The sequence below is a fragment of the Dermacentor silvarum genome, chromosome 3 (genome assembly GCF_013339745.2).
Source record: "Dermacentor silvarum isolate Dsil-2018 chromosome 3, BIME_Dsil_1.4, whole genome shotgun sequence".
In the NCBI taxonomy this organism is placed as follows: Eukaryota; Metazoa; Arthropoda; class Arachnida; order Ixodida; family Ixodidae; genus Dermacentor; species Dermacentor silvarum.
In genome coordinates this window covers 196,026,011-196,046,636 of record NC_051156.1, presented here as the reverse complement: position 1 = coordinate 196,046,636, position 20,626 = coordinate 196,026,011, and the positions used below count along the sequence as shown (strand labels likewise).

Here is a 20,626-nt window from a genome sequence, read left to right as displayed (position 1 = left end):
ATGGATTAATGGCGTTTGCTTTTCCTGTGACTTTATGAATTTCGTTTCCAACAGACGCTCGTTCTCAGCCGTACGTATTGTGGAAACATTCGACATAAACAATATGTCGCATAAAAAAGAGCACGTGCCCGGAGCACGTGCTCCTCGGCTGCGCAACTGACACAAATCCTACGGACTAGGCTGGCTTTGTCTGTTTTCTTCTATATTAGATACCTTTATATTTCACCGAAAGTTATGTGCAAAATTTTTGTTTTGGTAACAGTCAACTTCGGCAGCTCTGGATAAACCGATTCCGCAGCATGTCGCGCCTGCAGTAACGTTGTGTGTCAAGTTATTGAAGATATAACGCGATATTCAAGAAATAAGCATTGTTTATTTTTCATTCACTTTGAGCACTAACGAACTTTGAGGGTCCACGTAAAGTATGTTTTTATTCTGTGGTGCGTGTGCGTGGGTGAATGAAATGGAGAGAGAGAAATATGCACGGTATGCACGCTAAGTTACGTCGGAGACTCGGAGCCGTATGATGACACTCGAGCTGCGCGTGGCGTAAGTCATGTTGGCGGTAGTGCAGCTTGTAGCAAACTACAGTAACGGTTTATGAATTTGGTCCATCACTTCCTAGCACAATTCCAACACAAGGTTAACCGCGTAACTGCCTTTAGGCGTTGTTCTTTAATGCGCGCTTCAACCTCTTATTTGAATTTCGCGCGCGCTGTCGCCTGCCTACAACGCAAGCATTAGGTGGCGCCATCACTTGACTTAGTTTGAAAACGCCTCGCAGGTTTGCAATCTCGAAGGTCATATGAGTTTTCTTTCCCCCATGTCTAAAACTTAATTACCGTGAATTGAGCTTATAAGTTAATTTGGCTATACTTTAAAACTTTGTTTTGCCTTCAAGAAGTGTTGAGCGTGCGAAGTGTCAACGGCAGGGAACGCTAGTAGCACTTTAAAAATGGCGGCGGACGCGTCGTCGAAGTCTGCGCACATGGACTTAAAAAACAATTTATTACTAATGAATCCATCATTATTGTATATTATTGTCGCCTTAGTCGTAGTTCTCATCACAACAAGTGAGTAACCTTATGCGCGAACGTATTTAAGGCTCGGCTCACTTTTGATCGTGTGCTCTATTCCATATGTCCACCGTGTCAACATTGCCGGGTTCCGTGGTGATGTGGAAGTTGTTGACTGCTTTCGCTGATGTTGACCATAAGTTCGAACGTTCTCGTGTGGTGTTCTTGCGTAGTGCACATCTAACCACCTGCAGGTTATTTGTAAGATGTTTCCTGCGGATACTGCCAGTGATCTTGCACTTGTTCCCAGTGTGTATTTTTTCTCTGTTGCTCACTTGTGCACGCTCTTGATGCTGTTTCAGTAATATTCTTCCAACGAAGAAAAAATCTTCGGCGAGCAGTGCTGATCGTGGGGCTGTCAGATGCCGGCAAGACGCTGTTGTTTTCTCAGGTGAATTTGAATTGCTCCGTTACGCGCGTCTTGTCGCGATAAGAAACGGTCATTCCGGGTGCGTAGAACTTTGTTGTGCTGGACAGTAACATTGTGTCGGTCACACACAACAAGTGACGACAAAAAGTAACAGACACCCAGTGTGCGTGCGACTTTGTGTAGCCTTTTATTGGAGGCTGAACTTGGTGCTTGTCCCACTTTCGATGCCACTTTACTGTTACAGGCAAGATTATGTCACACGCCTGTGCTCATCTTTTTTTTGTGTTTTTAGGGCGTTGTGATATTTTTGAAACTGTCATTACGATTCCTTATTGCAGCTTGTAGCTCGCAAGAAGGTTGGAACGTACACATCAATCAAAGAGAACAAGGCGTCATATGAAGTCCCTAAGAAAGTAAGTATGCAGTTTTTCATTTCATGCTAAATCACCGTAATACACACGTAGACAGCAACAAAGTGGCAGACGCAGCCTCGTTAAGATCTGTGTCCAGCATTGGCCTCTTTACAACAATTTTAAAGTGCCTCTAATGCTAAACTCTTGCAGGGTTCTCTCAACCTTATTGATCTGCCCGGGAATGATAGAATGAGATCCAGGTTTCTCGACCAATTCAAGGGGCTAGCAAGGTATGTACACCTGCTAGCAAGAAATTTAGTTTCACAAGCACTGTTTGCTTTAATTTTGTGTGCTTTTAGATGACTGATGCGTGGTTGACGCTTCACTTGATCTATGAATGACCTCCCAGTGAATGTGAATTCCCTGAAGACAGCATTTTCTTAGTGTGTGTTAAAACGCTTGCCTACTTATGTAGTTTCATGGTATGCCTTCTCACAGAAGCTGGCTACATCTGGTGCATAACTCGCTTGGCTTACTTTCAGTTACTGGATCACTGGATGAGCTAAAGCCATGCACAATAGGTGGGACATCAATTAGTGCAACAGCAGCAAGATTCATTGGTTGTAATTGATGATACAAACATAGTTATCTGTTAACAGGAACATGTTGAGGCAGATCACATTTCTTATGCCAGCTGTGTTTGCCAGCTAAAGTAGTGCTAGTGCTCTGCAGAGACGCAGCAAGCACAAGGGTCGTTGCAATCACTCGCCGGTATTCTACAGTCAATCACATTCGGGACTGTCAGTTTCAGTGGACTGCTGCTGCATTGGCGGGCAATGCCTGTTGCTTCAGTGAGCTGTCACGCCAGACAACACATTACATAAAAGTGAAAGTACCTGCTTAAAGCTAGTGACAGGAATGTTGACCCAGTGCTTCATTCACCTCAAAGTTATGCACTGCCGGTGTTGTCATGCTCTCGGCTATATTATTGGCAAGTTGTCAACACCAGAAAGGCTATTCGTGTCTAAAAGTTGCAAGGTCAGGTGGCCACTGGAGACAATGAGTGTATTTCTTGCAGGCAACTAAAGCACCGTCTCATTTTATAGTGATCGATATGGGTGGAAGCAGCATCCACTGCACTCACTACGTTTACGTACCTCATCATTAACTTCTTGTACTCACAATGTTAATGTAATGACTGCGGTGTTGTGCTCCTGAGCTAGAGGTCACTGGTTCGATTACAACTGTGGTGGCCAACTTTAATGGGGGATAAATGCAAAAATGCTTGTGTACTTAGATGTAGGTGCACACAAAAGAACCCTAGGTGGGTAAAATTCATAGTCCCCTGCTACGGCGAGCCTCATAACCTTATTGTGGTTTGGCAAAACAGTGTTGACGTAGTTTGTATTTGTTTTTGAATGCCAGTTTAAGCTTGCTTGTTGAAGCAAATTCACATCTGTTGCCTTGCCTTGTGGTTTTCACAAATGTGTCATGTTGAGCAAATTTGCATTGGATTTGCGCGAAGTCCTCGTATGGGGGATCACATAGGAATGAGTTTTGACATTCTTCTCAAGCTTGAGCGTAGGGTGGTTGAACTTGGTACTTGGTCGTGACATATTCAATAAATGTTTTTCGTATAGGTGTGATACGCTTCGACAGTATAAATCAGGCACACATGCACGTGCACACATATGGCTTGCATGGTATTCTTGTAGGTACAGTACCACTTTGCCCACATGTTTATTGTGTCAGGCTTATTGCATTTATCTGCACTAGTTCTCACTGAGGCAATTAAGACCAAGTTTCTACTAATGTAAAGGGTTCAAGGGAATTATAATTAAGCCAATTTAAAATTGGAATTGCCTAATGGGGTCCTGAGCCACCTAATGGAGCTCACTGACTGGATCCGTTCAACTAATGAGAGCACGACCATAAATGTCTTACGCCAAGTTTCTCGGTACTGCTGTATGTTAAGAGTTAGTGAGCAACACTCAGAATTGGCTTTTTCTTTTCTAGTGGTTGGTTGTTTATTTACATTTCATAAAAGAAAGAGGAAGTAAAGGAATTGCTGCTTGCCACACTGCAACTATCTTTAAAGAACCTTAATTTCCCCACCACTTTATATGAGAGAAAAATGATGCTACGGAACAAACACCCATTGGCATTGCCCCTGCCATTTGTCAATAAGTGAAATGATTCAAGTGGACAGTTTCAATTGTGTATGTAATCCTGGCCAGGTAGATGAAATCCTACCACCATTTGGTCGTTTGTGAAGGTGGTCTTCCAAAAAATTCAGTATTAAAATTGGTAGATGTGAGCAACTATGATATTTCCATGTTTTTCTTAATGTAAGGTGAGCATATTCATGTGCCATCATCTTTTGGCATTAGAGATTGGTGCTTGGGCTTGGGTGTGTATGCTGCTTCTGTGTACTATAATGCATTAGCAAAATAGGGTTGTTCGAATAGCAACGTTTACCAATCGAATCTAATACGAATATTCAAGGGAAAACGGCCTCCTAATCTTGAGTTCAATATAAAATATTTTGTCATTTAGTATAGTATAAACAAACTGCGAAATGCAAAAACCGCCCATGTCTCGTCTACTGGGTGCACGTTAAAGATCCCCTGGTGTAATTTTGTTAGAAAAAAGGGTTATTTATGGTTTTTGATGCATGCATATAGTGCTTAAAGGGAAAATTGAGACATCCACCCAAATTGCTACAAAGGAAGCCCACACGGGTTCCTCGAAAGAAAAGCCTTGGAGTTGAAGAAAAATTTGTTCTGGTACGGGACTCGAACCCGGGACCACCACCTTTCTGGGGCAGCCGCTCTACCATCTGAGCTAACCAGGCGGCTAGCAGATGGCAGGGCGAAGTTGAATTTGTCAACAACTCGAAACAAAGGCAAGTGATTGGCATAATAGTACAGCGGAAACCCGCTAGGTGGAGAGAAGTAGTTAAAGGGAAAATTGAGACATCCACCCAATTTGTCTCCATTTTCCCTTTAACTACTTCTCTCCACCTAGCGAGTTTCCGCTGAACTATTACGCCAATCGCATATAGTGCTATTCACAACTGGACTTTCGGTCAACTGAGAAACTGGCAAATAAGAAATAATTGCTTTGAGTTGTACAGTGCTCCATGACATTGACAGTGATGTTGTAACAAATGAACAGCATGTCGCCAGATCCACATAGTCTGCTGTGTTCATTGACGAAAAGTGATTCTACAGCAGGGGGGGGGGGGTGCATTTTATTTCAAAGAGATGCAAACATCGTAAGACTAATTAATTTGCCTAAATTGAGTCAAGTGTGTAGACTTGATAGAAACGAGGCATTCTTATTGAATGATTGGGATTGAGCAGCAGTTATTCATGGGCTCACTCAGGAACTTAGCAGTGGCAGACATTGGAATTTACAGGATAAATCACCACTACACTTGCTAAGCACATTTTTGTTAAATTTTATTATGGATGCTTCTTTGCAACAACTGTGGCTCTCTTGCAGCAGAATCATTTGGAACACTCCCCACTTGTGTCAATGTTTTTTCCTCAAGACTCTATTACGTGTTAACTGTAATATTCGAACAAAAAGGAATATTCGACAATTTCTAGAGTGAATTCTCGAATAGAATAAAAATCGCATAACAAAGAGGACTCGAAGTAGGAAATATTTGCACATCCTTATTTGGCTATGATGCAATTCCTACAAAGGGGTTCATTATTCACACAAACTTGCTTTAATGTTTTTATGTTTTGGAACTATAGTGTGTTTGAAGCATTGGGCTTCCCAGGAACTTCATCCATGGTGATTTGCACTTTTCTTTAATGGTACCTTTGGGAGTGTATTTCTGCGTTTTTACTGCCACCTTTTTTTTTCCTGCTCTTTAACAGTTTCATTACATGCCTTTTCAGGGCTGTTGTTTTTGTTGTGGACAGCGTTAACTTTCCACGGGAGGTCAGGGATGTGGCAGAGTAAGTTCGTTTCTTTTTCTTGGTGCATTTGTAAGGAGAATGCTATTTGTTTCATGCATTGTGAATTGTTGGGTGTGCGGACTATCATACAAGTACTACTCAATGCAAAAGGTCCATGCACATGTACAATAGTATCGAAGAATTGTTGAAAGAAGAACCGACGCAAATTTTGTGTAGGTATATTGATTTTATTTAATGGACAGGGGGATGTTGACCCAGTTCTAATTGCGATGTTAAGGGTAAATTTCTTGAGTGCCACAGATAAGTTACATTGTACTTTAATTGACCACATTGCACTGAGTGCAGCACATGATGCACTCGGTGTGCAAAGAGTGCAGCTGGCTTTGGGCTTGAGGCTGGCTTTCTTGTTATGTCTGATGGGTGGGTCAGCCCTGTGCAATAGTTGCAGGTGACACCACTATTGTGTCACTGAAAGTTGAGTGCTAGGCATTTAACAGGATAATATGGGATATGGTGAGAGAGCCACTCAGCATTGTCAGAGAAACAACTGAAAAGGACCAAGCCTATCCTGTATTGAATGCGAAGAAGCACAGAGCGAAGGAGGAACGGTCGATATCACAGCGTGAACCCAGCTTTTAGCAACACGGTCATGATTTTGTTTCAAACCACTGCGTGCAATGAGTGATAAATAGGACACCCACTTTAAGCCTGACGCCGCGCTGCAGTTGATGCACGATTTGAATTTGTTGTGTTAAATAAGTCCTGAAGCACTTTTCATTGAAGTTGAGTAATGGATTTCAAGTTAAAATAGGCTATTTCAGAAATACCTTGCAGCAAAAAGTACTTCAATGCATTCAGCAGAAGTGGAGTTACTGGCAATCAAAGATCACCTTTGTTCAAGTTTGATTTCGGATGTTCATTTAGATGCCACTATCTTTCGATTTTGGCGCCTACGATGCGCCAAACTTGGAGGCTATCCTTCAACTTATGGTTGAGTTCCTGGTGTCTTCCCAGGTGTCTCACCTCTGAGCTGTGCTACAATGTACTAGATAGCTATGCGTGGCTGTGTTTTCTTGCACAGAGTGGCATGAGTGTCACATTTTCGTTCTCACTTATCTTTACGGTAATCACACAGTTTTTGAGCGTTGAACAAAACATAGTTTTTTATGTTCGCTCGTGTGAGTACTGTTGGCAGCGCGTACTTCGGCTAAGCGATAGATGTCACACTGCGGACTCGCGTTGAAGGGATTCTTACCGTTACAAGCTTTGACCATGATGGCGAGATGGCGATACACCTAAAAGGTGTGCAACTTGGGAAGCAGACAACCTGTTCGAGTCGGATGTTGGCGTTCGGTTATGCTTGCCACGTGCCTGAAACCATGTCACCCACAGAGACCAATCAGAGCACGCAGTTGTTCTCTGCGAGCGGGCTTGTTGCACCACACCACAGTAGCAGCGGTATTTGTGCTACGGAGCAGACACAGCTACATGCAACTACAGTGGCCAACTGTAGTGCATACGACAGCGCTGCAGTGCACGCTTGTGCCCGTGTGCTCCAGTCTGACCATGTTATGTGCTGTGGACTGGCTTTGTCCTGCACCAGCTTGACCGATGAATAGCAACCACATCCAAATTGCAAATTTCAAAGTGCTGTCAATAGCTCACTACGAAGCGATGTCTCCCAAGGCATTTAGCCAGGAGCGGCCAGGAGTGAGCATGCACTGGCAAGCATACGTGTGGTCTGACCTTTAGTATTGCATGGTTAGAGACTAGTTGAGTGTTCAAAACTAATTGAAATTAGCAAGACATGACGGCTACTGCACCAATAAGCGTTGTGGCCAATGTTTCACTCCTACATGAACGGGCGCAACCAAGCACGCGCATATGACGGTTGGTTTCTTCTGGAAGTACGTAATTGTTATCTAAATTCGAAATACAGATTTTTGCTTACTTCAGCCTGTTTAGTAAACTGCGTCAATAAATACACACAGTAACTGCAGGAACGAGGACATTGATCTAAACACATTTCTTGATTGATGTCAACTATTGGCCAATGGCAGCACATTGTGGGATTCTGGCCTTTGACGTCAAGGGGCAGCCGTCAGTAGTCCCAACATGCCTGAAGAGAAGGCCTCTGTTGGAAAGAGTGTTTGAGAAAAAGGTGACTTCACGCTCCGCTTGTGATCCCCACGTGCCATGCACGAGTACAAAATTTGGCTGAGATGTTCACAGCAGAATATTCTATCTGTGGAATGTATCTTTTCATCAAGCCCAAGGGTTAGTTAAGGGCCCCTTTAAAGATATAGTGACATGACATTTTCAAAATTTTATTTTATAGTGTTAAATAATGTTCCTGCACCTTGAAACGCTAGAAAAAATATTGGCAAGCCTCAGAGTGCCCTAGAATAATTGAATATAATAGCTTTTATACGAAGCAGTTTTTGTTTTGTTTCCCAGGAAGTGTATGTACCATGACATCAGGATGCAGAAGGTAGGTCACTGGGCCCAGAACATCGTCATGTTGTGGCACTCGCTCTGGCTCCCTTCTTTGTCTGCTATGCTGCTATTCACTGCACAGCCTGATGAAGCAGCATAACAAACAGCCGAAGGAACTGGAGTGACTCGCAAAATGGCATGACAAATACACCTCCTGGAAAACAATACCAAAACTTGTTCTTTGAAAACCAGTCATACTCAGTTATTTTGGGTGCCCTGAGGCTTGCCAGTATTTTCCCTAGGGTTCAAGGTCTAGGACATTGTTTCAATGGAAGAAATGAAAAAGCAAAAATGTCATGTCCCTGCTCCTTTACCTTTTGAGGGTCACACTTTTTTATAAAATGTGCCATCTCAGGATGAAATTTTTTATTGTACGTTTAAATTCTTCAGACTGACTTACTTACAAAAAAGACCAAGTAAACATTTTTTTATATCGCATTAAACCAAAGAAAACATTTTTTTATGTGTGCAGTATTATACATGGTGTGTTATCCAATACAGGGATAAACTAGCACAGTGAATTTTTTTTTAAATGTAGAAACATTTACACAACCTATTTCTAGGTCTTAAAACCTTGCGGCAGAGCCCATCTCACAATGACTGTCGACAGTGATGCGTTAGCATTGTATCAATATAGCCGCACAACGTATTGTCACCGTCAAAGCGAGTTTTGTATGAGGCTGCAGCGGGGCTCCCCTTTCGCGCTTCCTTAAGGACACTTGGTGCCATCTAGCGCCACGAAGCCTGTTCATGTCCTCCGAAATGCATGGCGCGCTGGTGCATGCGAATGCTGAGAAACGTGTCACGCAGTAACTGGGCTGCTCTCTCGTGCTTCTTTCGGGCCACGCTGCACCATAAGTCTGCACATGGCCTCCGAGACAAGAAGCGTGGTGCTCCGGTGCCTGCGAACGCTGGGAATAGTTCCCTCGCTTGCCGCACACTCAATATCACATACTCAGTCATCAAAATTGGCGAGAGGTTCACTGAAGAGTGGCACATACACAGTGCAATTGTGGCGTAGCCTGTTAATGCGTCGGATTGCTGTCCTTGAGGAACCCTTGCGACATGGGCTCGATTCTGCTCAGCATCAAAGAAATTTAAGGAATTTTTTTCGTGACCCAAGTTGGCATCAAAGAGGTTCATTGAAGACCAGCACATGAACAGTGCTCCAAGTCGGCATCAAAGTGTTTCTTCGAACTGCAGCACCTACCCAGTCCCGCATCTTACAGTGACCCATGTTGGTGTGAAAGAGGTTCGTTGAAGAGCGGCACGTATGTAGACATTGCCACATACTCAGTGACCCAAGTTGGTCTGATGGTTGGTTTGAAACCCTGTGTTACCTCAGCACAGTGGCCCAATGCGCTACCCACTCAATGCGTCGCCATGGCGAAAGTGAGGCATACCATGTGAGCGTCCCCATGCAAACTCAGTGGTTGCGCGCACCCGTCAGGAAAAAAAGGAAGAGAGGATATTGGAATTGTTTGATTGCTGAATGAGATTCTATTACTAGTTCTATGAGATAGCCATCAACGTTTGCAGTGCGCATAAGTGCCCGTAACAGCAGGGTTACTCCTAAGCCACCACAGTGGCAGCCACTAGGAGCATAATGAAAATTCAGTTCTGATGGAAGCCGAGGGGTGGCAGCACAATAAGAACCTTTATATAAGTCACGGGAGGTTGCAACACCACCAGTGCAATGCTGGGCAGCACTTTATGTTACAAAAACGTCAGTTAAGCTTGGTTCCAGTCAAAATTCTGGTTCAGGTACGGTTATCAGTTTGGCTTTCAGTTCGATTCAATCCCTTGGATATAATTAATGACTTGTTGCACGCTCTGAGATTTCATGCATCATACCAAGAGCATGGAGTTTTTGACTACCTAAGAAAGCAAGAAAATGCTAAACACTTAATCTTAGTTCCATTAAGTCCTTTAAACTTGTTCCTTGTCAGGAATTGAAGGACACGACAAACAAATGCCTATTCCTGCGTAGTTAACCATGTGCTGAGTGCTCATGTAGAATGGAAAGAATGGCTGATCACCTTATCCTTGTGTTGTTGCAGGTTCCTGTATAATCTCTTGTGTGACCCTGTCATCTCGCAGCATTGCCCACCCTTTATGATTGTATGCAACAAGCAAGGTAAGTGTTCGACGAATTTTATGGGACATTTTGGTTGAGTGTGCAACTGTTAACAGTGCCATGTACCATGTACTTACAGACGAGGCTATGGCGAAGTCATCCAAGGTGATCCAGTCACAACTGGAGAAGGAAATGTGAGTTCTTGGATCATAAAGTTTTGTTTTGTCATAGCTCAAGCGTGAGTTAGATCAAATTTTTTGTGACTGAGCTTTTTTTTTTTCATTGTGTGAATATTGACACAGGTACATTGTTTACCTTATTCTGGTGATCGTTTTTCACTGTCTAACCGCTATTTGAAAGTTATCGCTTGGTGCAACACATGTGTCTGAAATTTCCAGAATGTTCTCGCATATTCTATGGCAAAAGAGCCTTATATACTCGGATTGCAGGTGTGACGTGAATAGTGGCCTACATTCTCAAACATACGAGAGCACCAGCAATTACGCTGGAATGTACGATGTCACGTATATACAGGTGGCACAGTTGACCCATAGATCAGATTTCGAAGACCGATGACTGTGCTTGTTGCTATCATTCTCCTATGAGTGTTACTTGTTTTATAAGCAGTAGCAGTTATACAGATGCTCGAAGTGTGTTTTCGTCGTTGGCATTGTCATGCTGTCACGGTAGTGACACGCATGCGCGGTCAGTGCATAGTGGTTAGAAGGTCTTCAAAGATGCACAGTGTCTTTGTCTGCAAAGACAGTGAAGCCATGTGGATGCTTGCTTTGTAGTAATTGGCTCTGCCGGAGCCAGGGCAGCATTCTGGCTTCCACTGCTGGCTTGAGCGTTGTGTGCACACACGTTAGCATTCCTGCTGAGCAGCTGTGTGTAAACCGCAGCAGTGGTGCATAACACTGGTCTGAGCAGAACAGACAGTGAATGTCAAGTTAAGTTTATGTAATCCTTTCATTGGGTGCTGACGAACACTGATAGTTTTTGTTCAGTTTCATCGTGCACCTATAGAGATGCTACACCTGTAAAACCATTAGTGGTGCTTCTTTCTGAGATGCCTTCATCGTGACGCTAAACCTTGCTAACTGCTTTCGATGTTTCACCTTCGCGTGAAACTGCGAAATATTTCTGTTCACAAGTTTGCCTCAAATGAGTAAGTTACTAATGCAGCTTTAGCACTGTCTGGTTCTTCACCATCACTACAATGTAACAATATGTTCTGCATCAGTTTGCTACTCTGGTAGCTGTTGATCCTCAGTGTGATGTTTTATTACTTTGCAGGAATGTTCTTAGGACTACACAGATTTCTGTGCTGGAGTCCACAGAGGGGCAGGCCAATAACAACACATTCCTAGGCAAGAGAGGGAAGGACTTCCAGTTTTCAGACGTTCGTCCGATTGTAGTCGACTTCATGGAGTTCAGCGCCGAGGCCTCAGAGGATGCCCAGCTGTCAGCACTCAAAAGCTGGCTGGCCAAGGTGGCATAGGTGAATAGCCCTTGTATGCCGACTCTTGTACAGGATTACAATGAAACTAGCCGACAGCTTGCCCTCATGGTATTGAAAACTGCCTTGCAACACCACTGCACCTGGAGGTGTGCAGCTTTAAGAGCTACCTGTATTTGAGGCTGCGTGTATTAATAGCCCATGGTGTACGTGTAAAAGACACACATAAAATGCTTTATTTCTCCACACTTTGGCTCTGAAGTCAGTTGAGCCTCTTGCACGCAAGGGGCCTGTTTATAGATGGTAGGTCGTGACTTGAGTTTCGGAGTGGAGACATTATCACAACGTAGCATGTTCACATTGATCCCATTGGCGAACCCTATGCTACCAGAACTTGGTTTGTCCCTTGTGCAGCAGCACGAACGACTTGCGAGACTCTGTGCATAGTCAGGACGATGCGTAGCTGCAGAGGGCAAGCACTGACCAGCATTGCTTGCTTATCACCATATCACCACTGTTGATACTAACTGTGGTCACCACCTGCAATAAAAAAAAAAATTAATCATTTTTAGGACACGTTAATTGTCTGTGCACTAAACAGTTTGTATGAAAGGAATATAGCTGTAAATGGCTCTGAGGGTGTAGTATAGCTTTATTTAATTAAAGGGGCCCTGAAACACTCTTTGAACATAGTAAAAAAAAATGTTGCTGATCTGTTAACGAGGCTCCTGTGAACATGTGAGCCAAATATTTACAGGCAATTACAGTCTCGTTTCAAAAGCATTGAACAGACGTTTGCTCTCGCATCCGCTATGTCGTCATGGAAAGCTGATTGAAAGCAGTTGGCCGACGAATGCTATTGGCTGATTTCATGATCGCGAGAGCATTCTCAGTAATACATAATTGCTAATTTTGAGTTAAATGAATCAAAAATGTATATGTCTGCAGTCTCAGAAAGACAGAAAAATAATTTCATATTTGCACCGTGTGTAGCTGCATTAGATGCGCATGGCCTTTGAGATGGCAGTGGTGTGCTGCTTAGTGTAGTTTACCGCGATTGCCACGGTATGCCACTACGAGCCCTTTTGCCACCGCGACACTCACTCAACGTTTGGCTGAGGCTTTGCTCTCTTGGCTTCTCCATTGTGTAGCTTCCAGCGCACTAGCATAGACGAAAAGAGAGACAAAGCCGGGTATTGGTGCGATAGCTACACTTATAGTTGTTGAAAAATGTTTCCGCAGGAAATGAGATTTGTGGGCAACATTCTTTAATAGTGAGGCCATTTGCCGTTTAGTTAGAAAAGTGTTTCAGAGCTCCTTTAACGTGAACTCCTATCTAAATACATAGGAATGGAGAAATAATTTTGCTCAGCTTCCGCTGCATCAAATTTGATGTTTGTTGCTTTTAAATGAAAGGTTTAAGATGTACCGATTCTAGGTGGCAGATTTCTGAGTTATGCCATGTATTGTTAAACAATAATTGCAGAAGTTATTGCAGAAAAGAAAAAAAAGAACTGGTGCATCAAGTTGAGAACTCTAACTCATCAATAAACATTGCTATTAATTCTGTAAATTGCACCTATTTAAGACATGGAAAGTTGAAAAAATTGGTGAAGTTATCCATTGCTCTGAAATATACCACGAATTTGTAAGTAGGAGTTTTACAGAACCTTTGTAAATACTGGCATTTTCGCATAAGCTGCAAACTCATATATATGTATAAAATTTGCCCATTTCAGGTGCTCAACAGATGCAGCTTACATAACTGCGATATCAATTTGTGGTGCAGAGTTACAGATCTGTTTTTAAATTTACTGTTATTTCTATGAGTCCCCAAATCATAATTTTGCTTCCTTAAGTCAGTAGAATATTACTCTTTCTCCTAAAAGCAACAAATTTCATTCAAATCAGTTCAGTGATTGTCTCAGAAGAGCCTTTCTGGTGTCGCATGTATTTAGATAGGGAAATCGGAGATGACACTGAACTAAAGCTTCCTTTTAAGTGCATGTTAAAGAACTTCAGGGGATAAAAATAAACCAAGCTCTCTCCATTAAAACACCCAAAGGGGCATTTAAGATGAATATTAAGTTAATCTGTAATATTAAGTTTCTGCAATACTAAAGTAGCCACTTTAATCGTGAGCGCAGGCTTAGCAAGTTAGAAAAAAAAAACAATAAAAACACAAGAACTAAGGATGGGTGGCGACACAGGCTTGGAAGTTCCCATACCAACTCGCCATGATGTCATTGATTTCAACAGCATCTGTTCTGCTCTAGTTTATCATTTATTCGTAAGGCAGGACTACCTTGAATGCTAAAGAGTCAGCACAAGTTTCCAGAACTTTACTGGTGCCAGAATGCACCAAAATTGAGAGGATGATTTGAAATCCTTAACATAACCCTGACACACTGGCACTGATTTGTCACTGCAGAATTGAAGAAAAAGAGGCTTGGCCTTTCTTTTCTGCATTGTTAACTCTTTTTTGTGATGTGAATGAAAATAAAGTTTTGAAAGAACACTCTACCAGTCCTAGACTAAAGAAGTGTTGCTCTATGCCTTTAACGCCTCATTGTAATTCAATATTTAGTGCGATGCATGCATTATCAACTCACGCCGAAGCAATAAGATCAGACTGACTGCTATAAGTGCATCCTTTTCCACAGTGCGCTGTGAAACTCTGTGGAAATGCAACGAAAATCTCCTACTTGAGTTATGGATATTTGTTTTAAATCTTTCACGCCAATCCTCATTACCGCAAGAAGCATTTCTGAGAACCGTGAACTTTTACACTACTGTACAGCTAGCTGTACATTTGGAAACAGCACAACTGTATTAGGCGTTAGTAACGCTAAGTTTGAGGTGTAATGATTTTTACAAATATATTGAGACTGAGATTAGCATTCATTAGTGTAGAAGCCTGTTTCTTGGCACACCCCTTCCCTACATATGGGGGCCCAGCTTGGCTGCTCTAATATGAGAGAGAACCATTCAGTGGTAGCATTATAGTTGCATATCAATGTTTAATATTGGTGCTACCATAACCCCGATCTGTGACAGGTGACTTAAAAGTGGAAGCATGGTTAATATGTTCTAAAGCAGCAAACCGTAGTGCCAGAGCAGTTGCTCTTGCTTGTTTGCCTAAGCTGTAAATGAGAAGTTTAGCCATTTCTTTTCTTTTTTTAGGCAGTTAATTCCAACGTAAGTGTACAGAGGTGACAGAAATGTGCATATCTCCTATGTTGTATGAGAGAAGGAAAGTTTGAAGTTGAAAAGAACCTATGTACATTTGGATTTAGTTCATACTCGCTTAAATTAACTATCAACGCCTCCTATTGACCCAGAGATTCAGGCTATCACAGAAGCCATTTGTCTACACACGCACAAGACTGACGTTATCACAATTCATTTGGACAGTCAGGCAGCATCACATGCCTTTATGAAAAATACACTTCCGAACCATATCCATGCTACACGAACCACAAACATCCTACATTACAGGTACTCCGGTGGTGGGTCTCAGGTCACCAGGAAAATAGAGGGCAGAGGGCGAATGCTATTGTGATCTCATAACACTGAGCAACCACATGAAGTTGCCCGAGACCTGTTGCATGCCTATTGCACCAGAGCCTGATGTCGAAAAAGACACTGCAATCGGCTCAAGGAATCCAAAAACAACAGACTCCTCTTAGTATCCTTGTCACAAACACCCACTAGAGAGGATGTTCTAGTCCATCGGGCACAAACACTTACACTGCCCAATGATGCTATTAAACACCTTAGTGAGAACAGACCTGGCAAACCGGTGTGTTAAGTACATGGGGAAAATAGCCCAATGCATTCCATACTTACTGGAAATGCTGCAGAGCACTGTCTTTTCCACACTCTTGAACTCACTCAAACATACCACCCTCCCTTCCCTCTACCTGGGACAACTGGACTGCTCCACTGAAAGAGGAACACTATACACTATGGCCATTGCTGGCGGCGCATATAAAACATGCTAATGGGTCCAGACAATTAAATGGACTCAAGTGCTAAGATGGGGGATCCTGGCAGTGATGATTCAGACTCATAATCATTAAGAAATAGTTTTTATCTCTCTCTGCAATAACTTTTACGGAACTCCTTAAAACCACTCAGACGTTATCAATCCAATATGTTTCTGTATCTGTCATATACAGTTTTCATAGCGGATTCACTAATTTTTCTGTGTAGTATTTATGTAATTGCAAAAAAAAATTGCAACAGTCGTGTTATACAGGCTTTGTGTTCACTGGGTTTTGTGGAACTTTGGCCAAAGTGTGTGTACTGACCACTGCATTGTAATATACAAGAGAACTAGAAAATAGCTTGCACTGGTAGTCAGGTGAACGTACTGACCAGATAGATATTAAGACTAGCATGCAGCCAGTTCCGCAAGTCAAACAGCGTCAGCCATCATCTTGCGGAAATCTGAGAGCAGCGTGTAGTCGGGGTCTTCGTCTATGTCAACCATATCCTCGGCAGAGCCATGCTTCCGGAAGGTTGAGTTGTATCGATACAGGGAAAGTGGGCATGGCAGCAGCTCTGGCATGACCGAGTGATGCGTGATGAGTGACGTCAGGGTGCTGAACTCCTTTGTGAAGCCCTGGAATAGAATAGAAAACATGTGAGGCATTCTTGGTTACAAAACTGCTGAAAGCAAAGCAGTGTCTATATGCACCAGATTGTGTGCATGAATAGCTAGTGGCTAAAGGGGTTCTCTAGCTTTTTAGTAAAGATTCTGAGGTTTTAGTTACATCATGCTTTACATACGCAACAATGTGTTCTTTCATGTGAAACTTCGTACCAGAATTAGTTACTAGCACACATCTGTTCGTTTAATATGCTATGACACCACATGTCCCATGCATGCTTTTAGTCATTGTCATCATCATCAGCCTATATTTATGTCCACTGCAGGACGAAGGCCTCTCCCTGCGATTTCCAATTGCCCCTGTCTTGCGCAAGCTGATTCCAACTTTTACGGAGCTCCTTAAAACCACTTGAGAACAAGTTAAGGACCGCACAAAGAGCGATGGAACGAAATATGTTAGGCCTAACGTGAAGAGAGGGAGAGAGCAGTGTGGATCAGAGAACAAACGGGGATATCCGATATTCTAGTTGACATTAAGTGGAAAAAGTGGAGCTGGGTAGGCCATGTAATGCGTGGGATGGATAACCGGTGGACCATTAGAATTACAGAATGGATACCAAGAGAAGGGAAGCGCAGTCGAGGACGGCAGAAAAATAGGTGGAGTGATGAAGTTAGGAAATTCGTGTGCTTTTAGTAACTCTGTAAAACAAAAACAAAGGAATGCGTAATTCATTGCAAACAAGATATGCTCAATGAATGTAAAGATGTGAGAAGTCACTGGAGCATACATTTCAGAAACATGTCTTTATTCTTTGTCTATAATTGGTCTTTTTGCACATCTTTTTTTTTTCTTCTTCTATGTGGATTGAAACTATCCTTACCCATAAACTAAATAGTACATTTCTTTCTGGGCTGAATACAACTGGAAGGCATTAGGTGCTGATAAGTTCTAAGCATTACTGGAATTATGATGGAATACTTAGTGAACACAGAGATAAGTAGCCCTTCACAGGTGTTCTGTGTGTGGCAGATGCTTTGTTTTGAGTGAGGACCTTGTCTGCCTCTTTTAGGAAATTTTCCTTGTGCATCTCATTGCCACTCATAATTTTAACTTATGTCCGATTTTTTGTTTTTTTTCCCTATTGAGTATATTTCACAACATATTTATAACTGAGTACCAGCTCTAGCTTTTTTTCACTGACAAGAAAAGTGGTGGTCACATTGCTTTTAACTTAGTGGTGTTTTGTGGCTGTGCGTGAGTGTACTAGAATTAGTGCAACTGCATCTGGCCTAGCACATCTGTCCACGATAGGTGGCATCCAAATGACACATCCAGCAACAGCTCCCTCGAAATAATAGATACTAATCTCAAAGGCCACGCGTTTGTGTATTGCAAATGCCAGAAGCACTAAAAGGAGCCAGAAATGTGTATGATTGCCATGTTTTGGCCATCACCTATTGCTCCACCTGCATGCCTTTTATCCATAACACATGTTTTTTGCACTAACCACATTGCGTGTGCACACCTTGCGTGTGTCATCCAAAAAATTCAAAAGTGCCCTCAAGAGAGCTCACCTTGCTAGTCTAGACACCTGAACCCACACTGTGGCCACTTTCACTTTCCGATGGGGCCTCGTGGCATTATATGCGCGATCAGAGGTTATAATGTAATGATAATAGACTCCAGGGCTGGTATAATGTAGGGATTCCATTTTCACGATTCTATTCCTCTCTTACTGTTCACTGTTCATGGCTGGCAGGTCCCGTTGATAATGTAGGCAGAGCACAGCTTGGACCATTGACAAAATGTGGAAAGAAACAGTATGGAACAAAATCATTTCACTATCAATTGCTCATGTATTGGGATATCAGAGCACTTTGACCCTATGTATATTTGCAATCACTTTAGAGTATCTCACTACCGTGCCTCTACAATGCCTATGTGTAGCATAGGGATGCAAAATAATCAATTGCTGAGCTACGTCTGAGATGCTGATTTGTGCATAGAGCTCCACAATTTCAGCTCCTCTCCTGACTTATTGTTTTCTCTCGTGCTTCCTTCACCTTTATTTTGTAGCCCCTGTTGGTGTGCATGATGAGATAGTGGGCGATGCCACTTGGCTGGACGCTCCTGGGAACCCTCAGCGAGAGCGCAAAGCACCCAGGCTTGGTGCTGCTTTGGCGCACCAGAAAGGACCCGATTGGCTCCTGCGACAGCACTTCGAGAGCGATCTCCCTGCGAATGTGTCACAGCATCAGCAAACTGTCCGGTGTTCTATTTGTACATTAAATGTCTCCTTTGACACAACAAAACTGGAAATGTGGTTTCTCAGTACTACGAAAACATCTTGAAAAAAGGTAAATTTTATTGAATACATTCTTTTAAATAAATAAAGTGGGTTATCAGTTAAACTTTTGGAATTCAAAAAACATTAATCATGCAATAAGTGGAGTCTTAGCAAGCTAGGAAAGGCGCAAAAATTAGACTCTTGGCATGCCATGTTAAAGTTTGTGCGTTAGCTCCCTGTGACATCATGCATTTTGATAGAATCTGCTCTAACTGCGTAATGATACACAAGAATTACATTGCACTCTGAAGAATCAAATGCTCAAGGTGACGAGTTTTGAGGAGCAAGAAAAGCTGACCTGGATATGTGAAAAACGTGTGATGTCATGCTGGTGTACCAGCACCACGATTCAGGTAGAAAATTAGAGAAGTGAAGCGGTTCCCTTTTAGTTTTCTTCCTCTGCCAGTAACCAACCTTTTTGTGCCAAATAAAGCAAGATAATATTGAAAAAATACTTCACCAAAATTAACTAATTTAGCATTGCTTTTTAGTTCCTCTTTATGCAAAGCAACAAGTATGGCATTGCAAATGGCTTGTCTGCCCTTCTGCATCCATTCGCGCACATCCATTGCTTCCCTTTTCAGCTAACACACACTATTTGTATTAGTCAGGCCAATGAATAGGTAGGTTCACTTTGTTGCAGTGTGTCGCCCCTTCTGCATGGGCATTTGTCTTGGGTAAACTCAAGGCAGGCAGTAGTGCGAGCCAGAGCATGGTACCCGAGATTGCTGGCGCAGCTGAGGATACCTATACCATTGTTGACGATTTAACTGCGGGAGGATTATGTGGCCCCTTAAGTAATAATTTTCTTCGCACTTAGCTAATCCCCTGGAATAACACATATGCTCTGAGGTCTAAGAAATGTAGCATTCTATGTTGATACTAATTATGCTCGCCTTTAGTGTCTTTTAAAGATCCTTTTAAGAGCGCAAACCATTGTCTCAGACAAAATATCATCCTGCTAAACCTGCCGAGATACGCTGCCAGAGACTCTTGTTGGTTAGCTCCATTGGTTAATTTGGTGATGCAGTGAGTGTGCTGTGACGTTGCACAGCTTCAAGGATCGGCCCGTGTCACAAACCACATTAAAATCCTTTTGAGGACACACATCCTACACTGGAGTCAGGATCGGCCCCCCGAGTCACCGCCTTTGGTTACACTCCCTCCAAGATCGACCCAGTTTACAGGGTTAGACAGCCACCCTCGCAAAGTGGGTGGAAGAGCCAAAGAAAGATTTGGTAAAAGGTGTGCAGATCCCATGAACTGGCGTTACGCGAAGCATTTTGCAGGTACCTGTCTATGTAGCATTGTTTGTAGTTCCTGCAAAGCGATACCAGGTGGACCAACGTGTTTGTGTAAAACACGTTGGCGGGCTAAATAATCCATGATAGAATGTGTAAGTGCGAATCAACGAGCACGTAGAAGGAAACAGACACACAGAGACAGCGCTTATTTTTCATATGCCATTTTTTTGTTTAACAACACTCGTCCCACGTCACGCAAGTTGAGTTAACATAGAAACTAAGATGTTCTAGAAATTTGTCGCAAGTCAGACCGGAAGCATTTTGAAATTGCACTGCTCCAAATTTGTCAATGCAGTCAGTTACACATTTCATCAAGTCATTCTGCGGGAGAGAATAGTGCAGGTCTTTAAGTCAATAGAAAAAGCAACAAGGTTCCTGTTTTGCCAGTCTTTAAAAAAATTCCACCACTTGTGCAAACTTAGTTACTGAAAATGGGTCGTCGATTGGCACGAACTTTAAGTACTCTTGTAGAAACGTCGCTACATGTTTCTGCCTGGTTGCATTCGTCTGTGTTTCTCAGGTTGTGCTGTCTCTGTGTGTCTGTTTCTTTCTACGTCCTCGTTCATTTGTGCTTACACATTCTATCATGTTTG

General features: G+C 42.6%; 2 protein-coding genes across 2 annotated transcripts in view; one reads left to right on the top strand and one right to left on the bottom strand.

The window, feature by feature from the left end:
- The first annotated feature begins 918 nt into the window (after nucleotides 1-918).
- LOC119446416 (signal recognition particle receptor subunit beta) lies at nucleotides 919-18,694 on the top strand. Its single transcript, XM_037710841.2, has 9 exons — nucleotides 919-1,073; nucleotides 1,379-1,467; nucleotides 1,785-1,859; nucleotides 2,010-2,089; nucleotides 5,714-5,773; nucleotides 10,291-10,367; nucleotides 10,447-10,501; nucleotides 11,604-11,808; nucleotides 18,459-18,694. The coding sequence occupies exons 1-8, from the start codon at nucleotides 956-958 to the stop codon at nucleotides 11,806-11,808; spliced, it is 759 nt and encodes a 252-aa protein (XP_037566769.1). The 5' UTR covers nucleotides 919-955; the 3' UTR covers nucleotides 18,459-18,694.
- Nucleotides 11,972-20,626, bottom strand: part of LOC119446415 (tensin-2) — a 224,972-nt gene continuing 216,317 nt past the window's right edge. The window contains exons 9-11 of the mRNA XM_037710840.2: nucleotides 18,446-18,617; nucleotides 16,147-16,393; nucleotides 11,972-12,306 (exon numbers count right to left, since the gene is read on the bottom strand). Coding sequence (XP_037566768.1) covers nucleotides 16,187-16,393; nucleotides 18,446-18,617 — 379 coding nt within the window. The 3' untranslated portion in view covers nucleotides 11,972-12,306; nucleotides 16,147-16,186. The remainder of the gene's footprint in view (nucleotides 12,307-16,146; nucleotides 16,394-18,445; nucleotides 18,618-20,626) is intronic.

What these genes read in the sequence shown, in the direction of transcription:
- LOC119446416 (XM_037710841.2), top strand. Translation starts at nt 956, where the DNA reads ATGGCGGCGGACGCGTCGTCGAAGTCTGCGCACATGGACTTAAAAAAC. An exon ending in GAGGTCAGGGATGTGGCAGA is followed by an intron (nt 5,774 to 10,290) that starts GTAAGTTCGTTT and finishes GTGTTGTTGCAG; the next exon opens with GTTCCTGTATAATCTCTTGT. An exon ending in GATTGTATGCAACAAGCAAG is followed by an intron (nt 10,368 to 10,446) that starts GTAAGTGTTCGA and finishes ATGTACTTACAG; the next exon opens with ACGAGGCTATGGCGAAGTCA.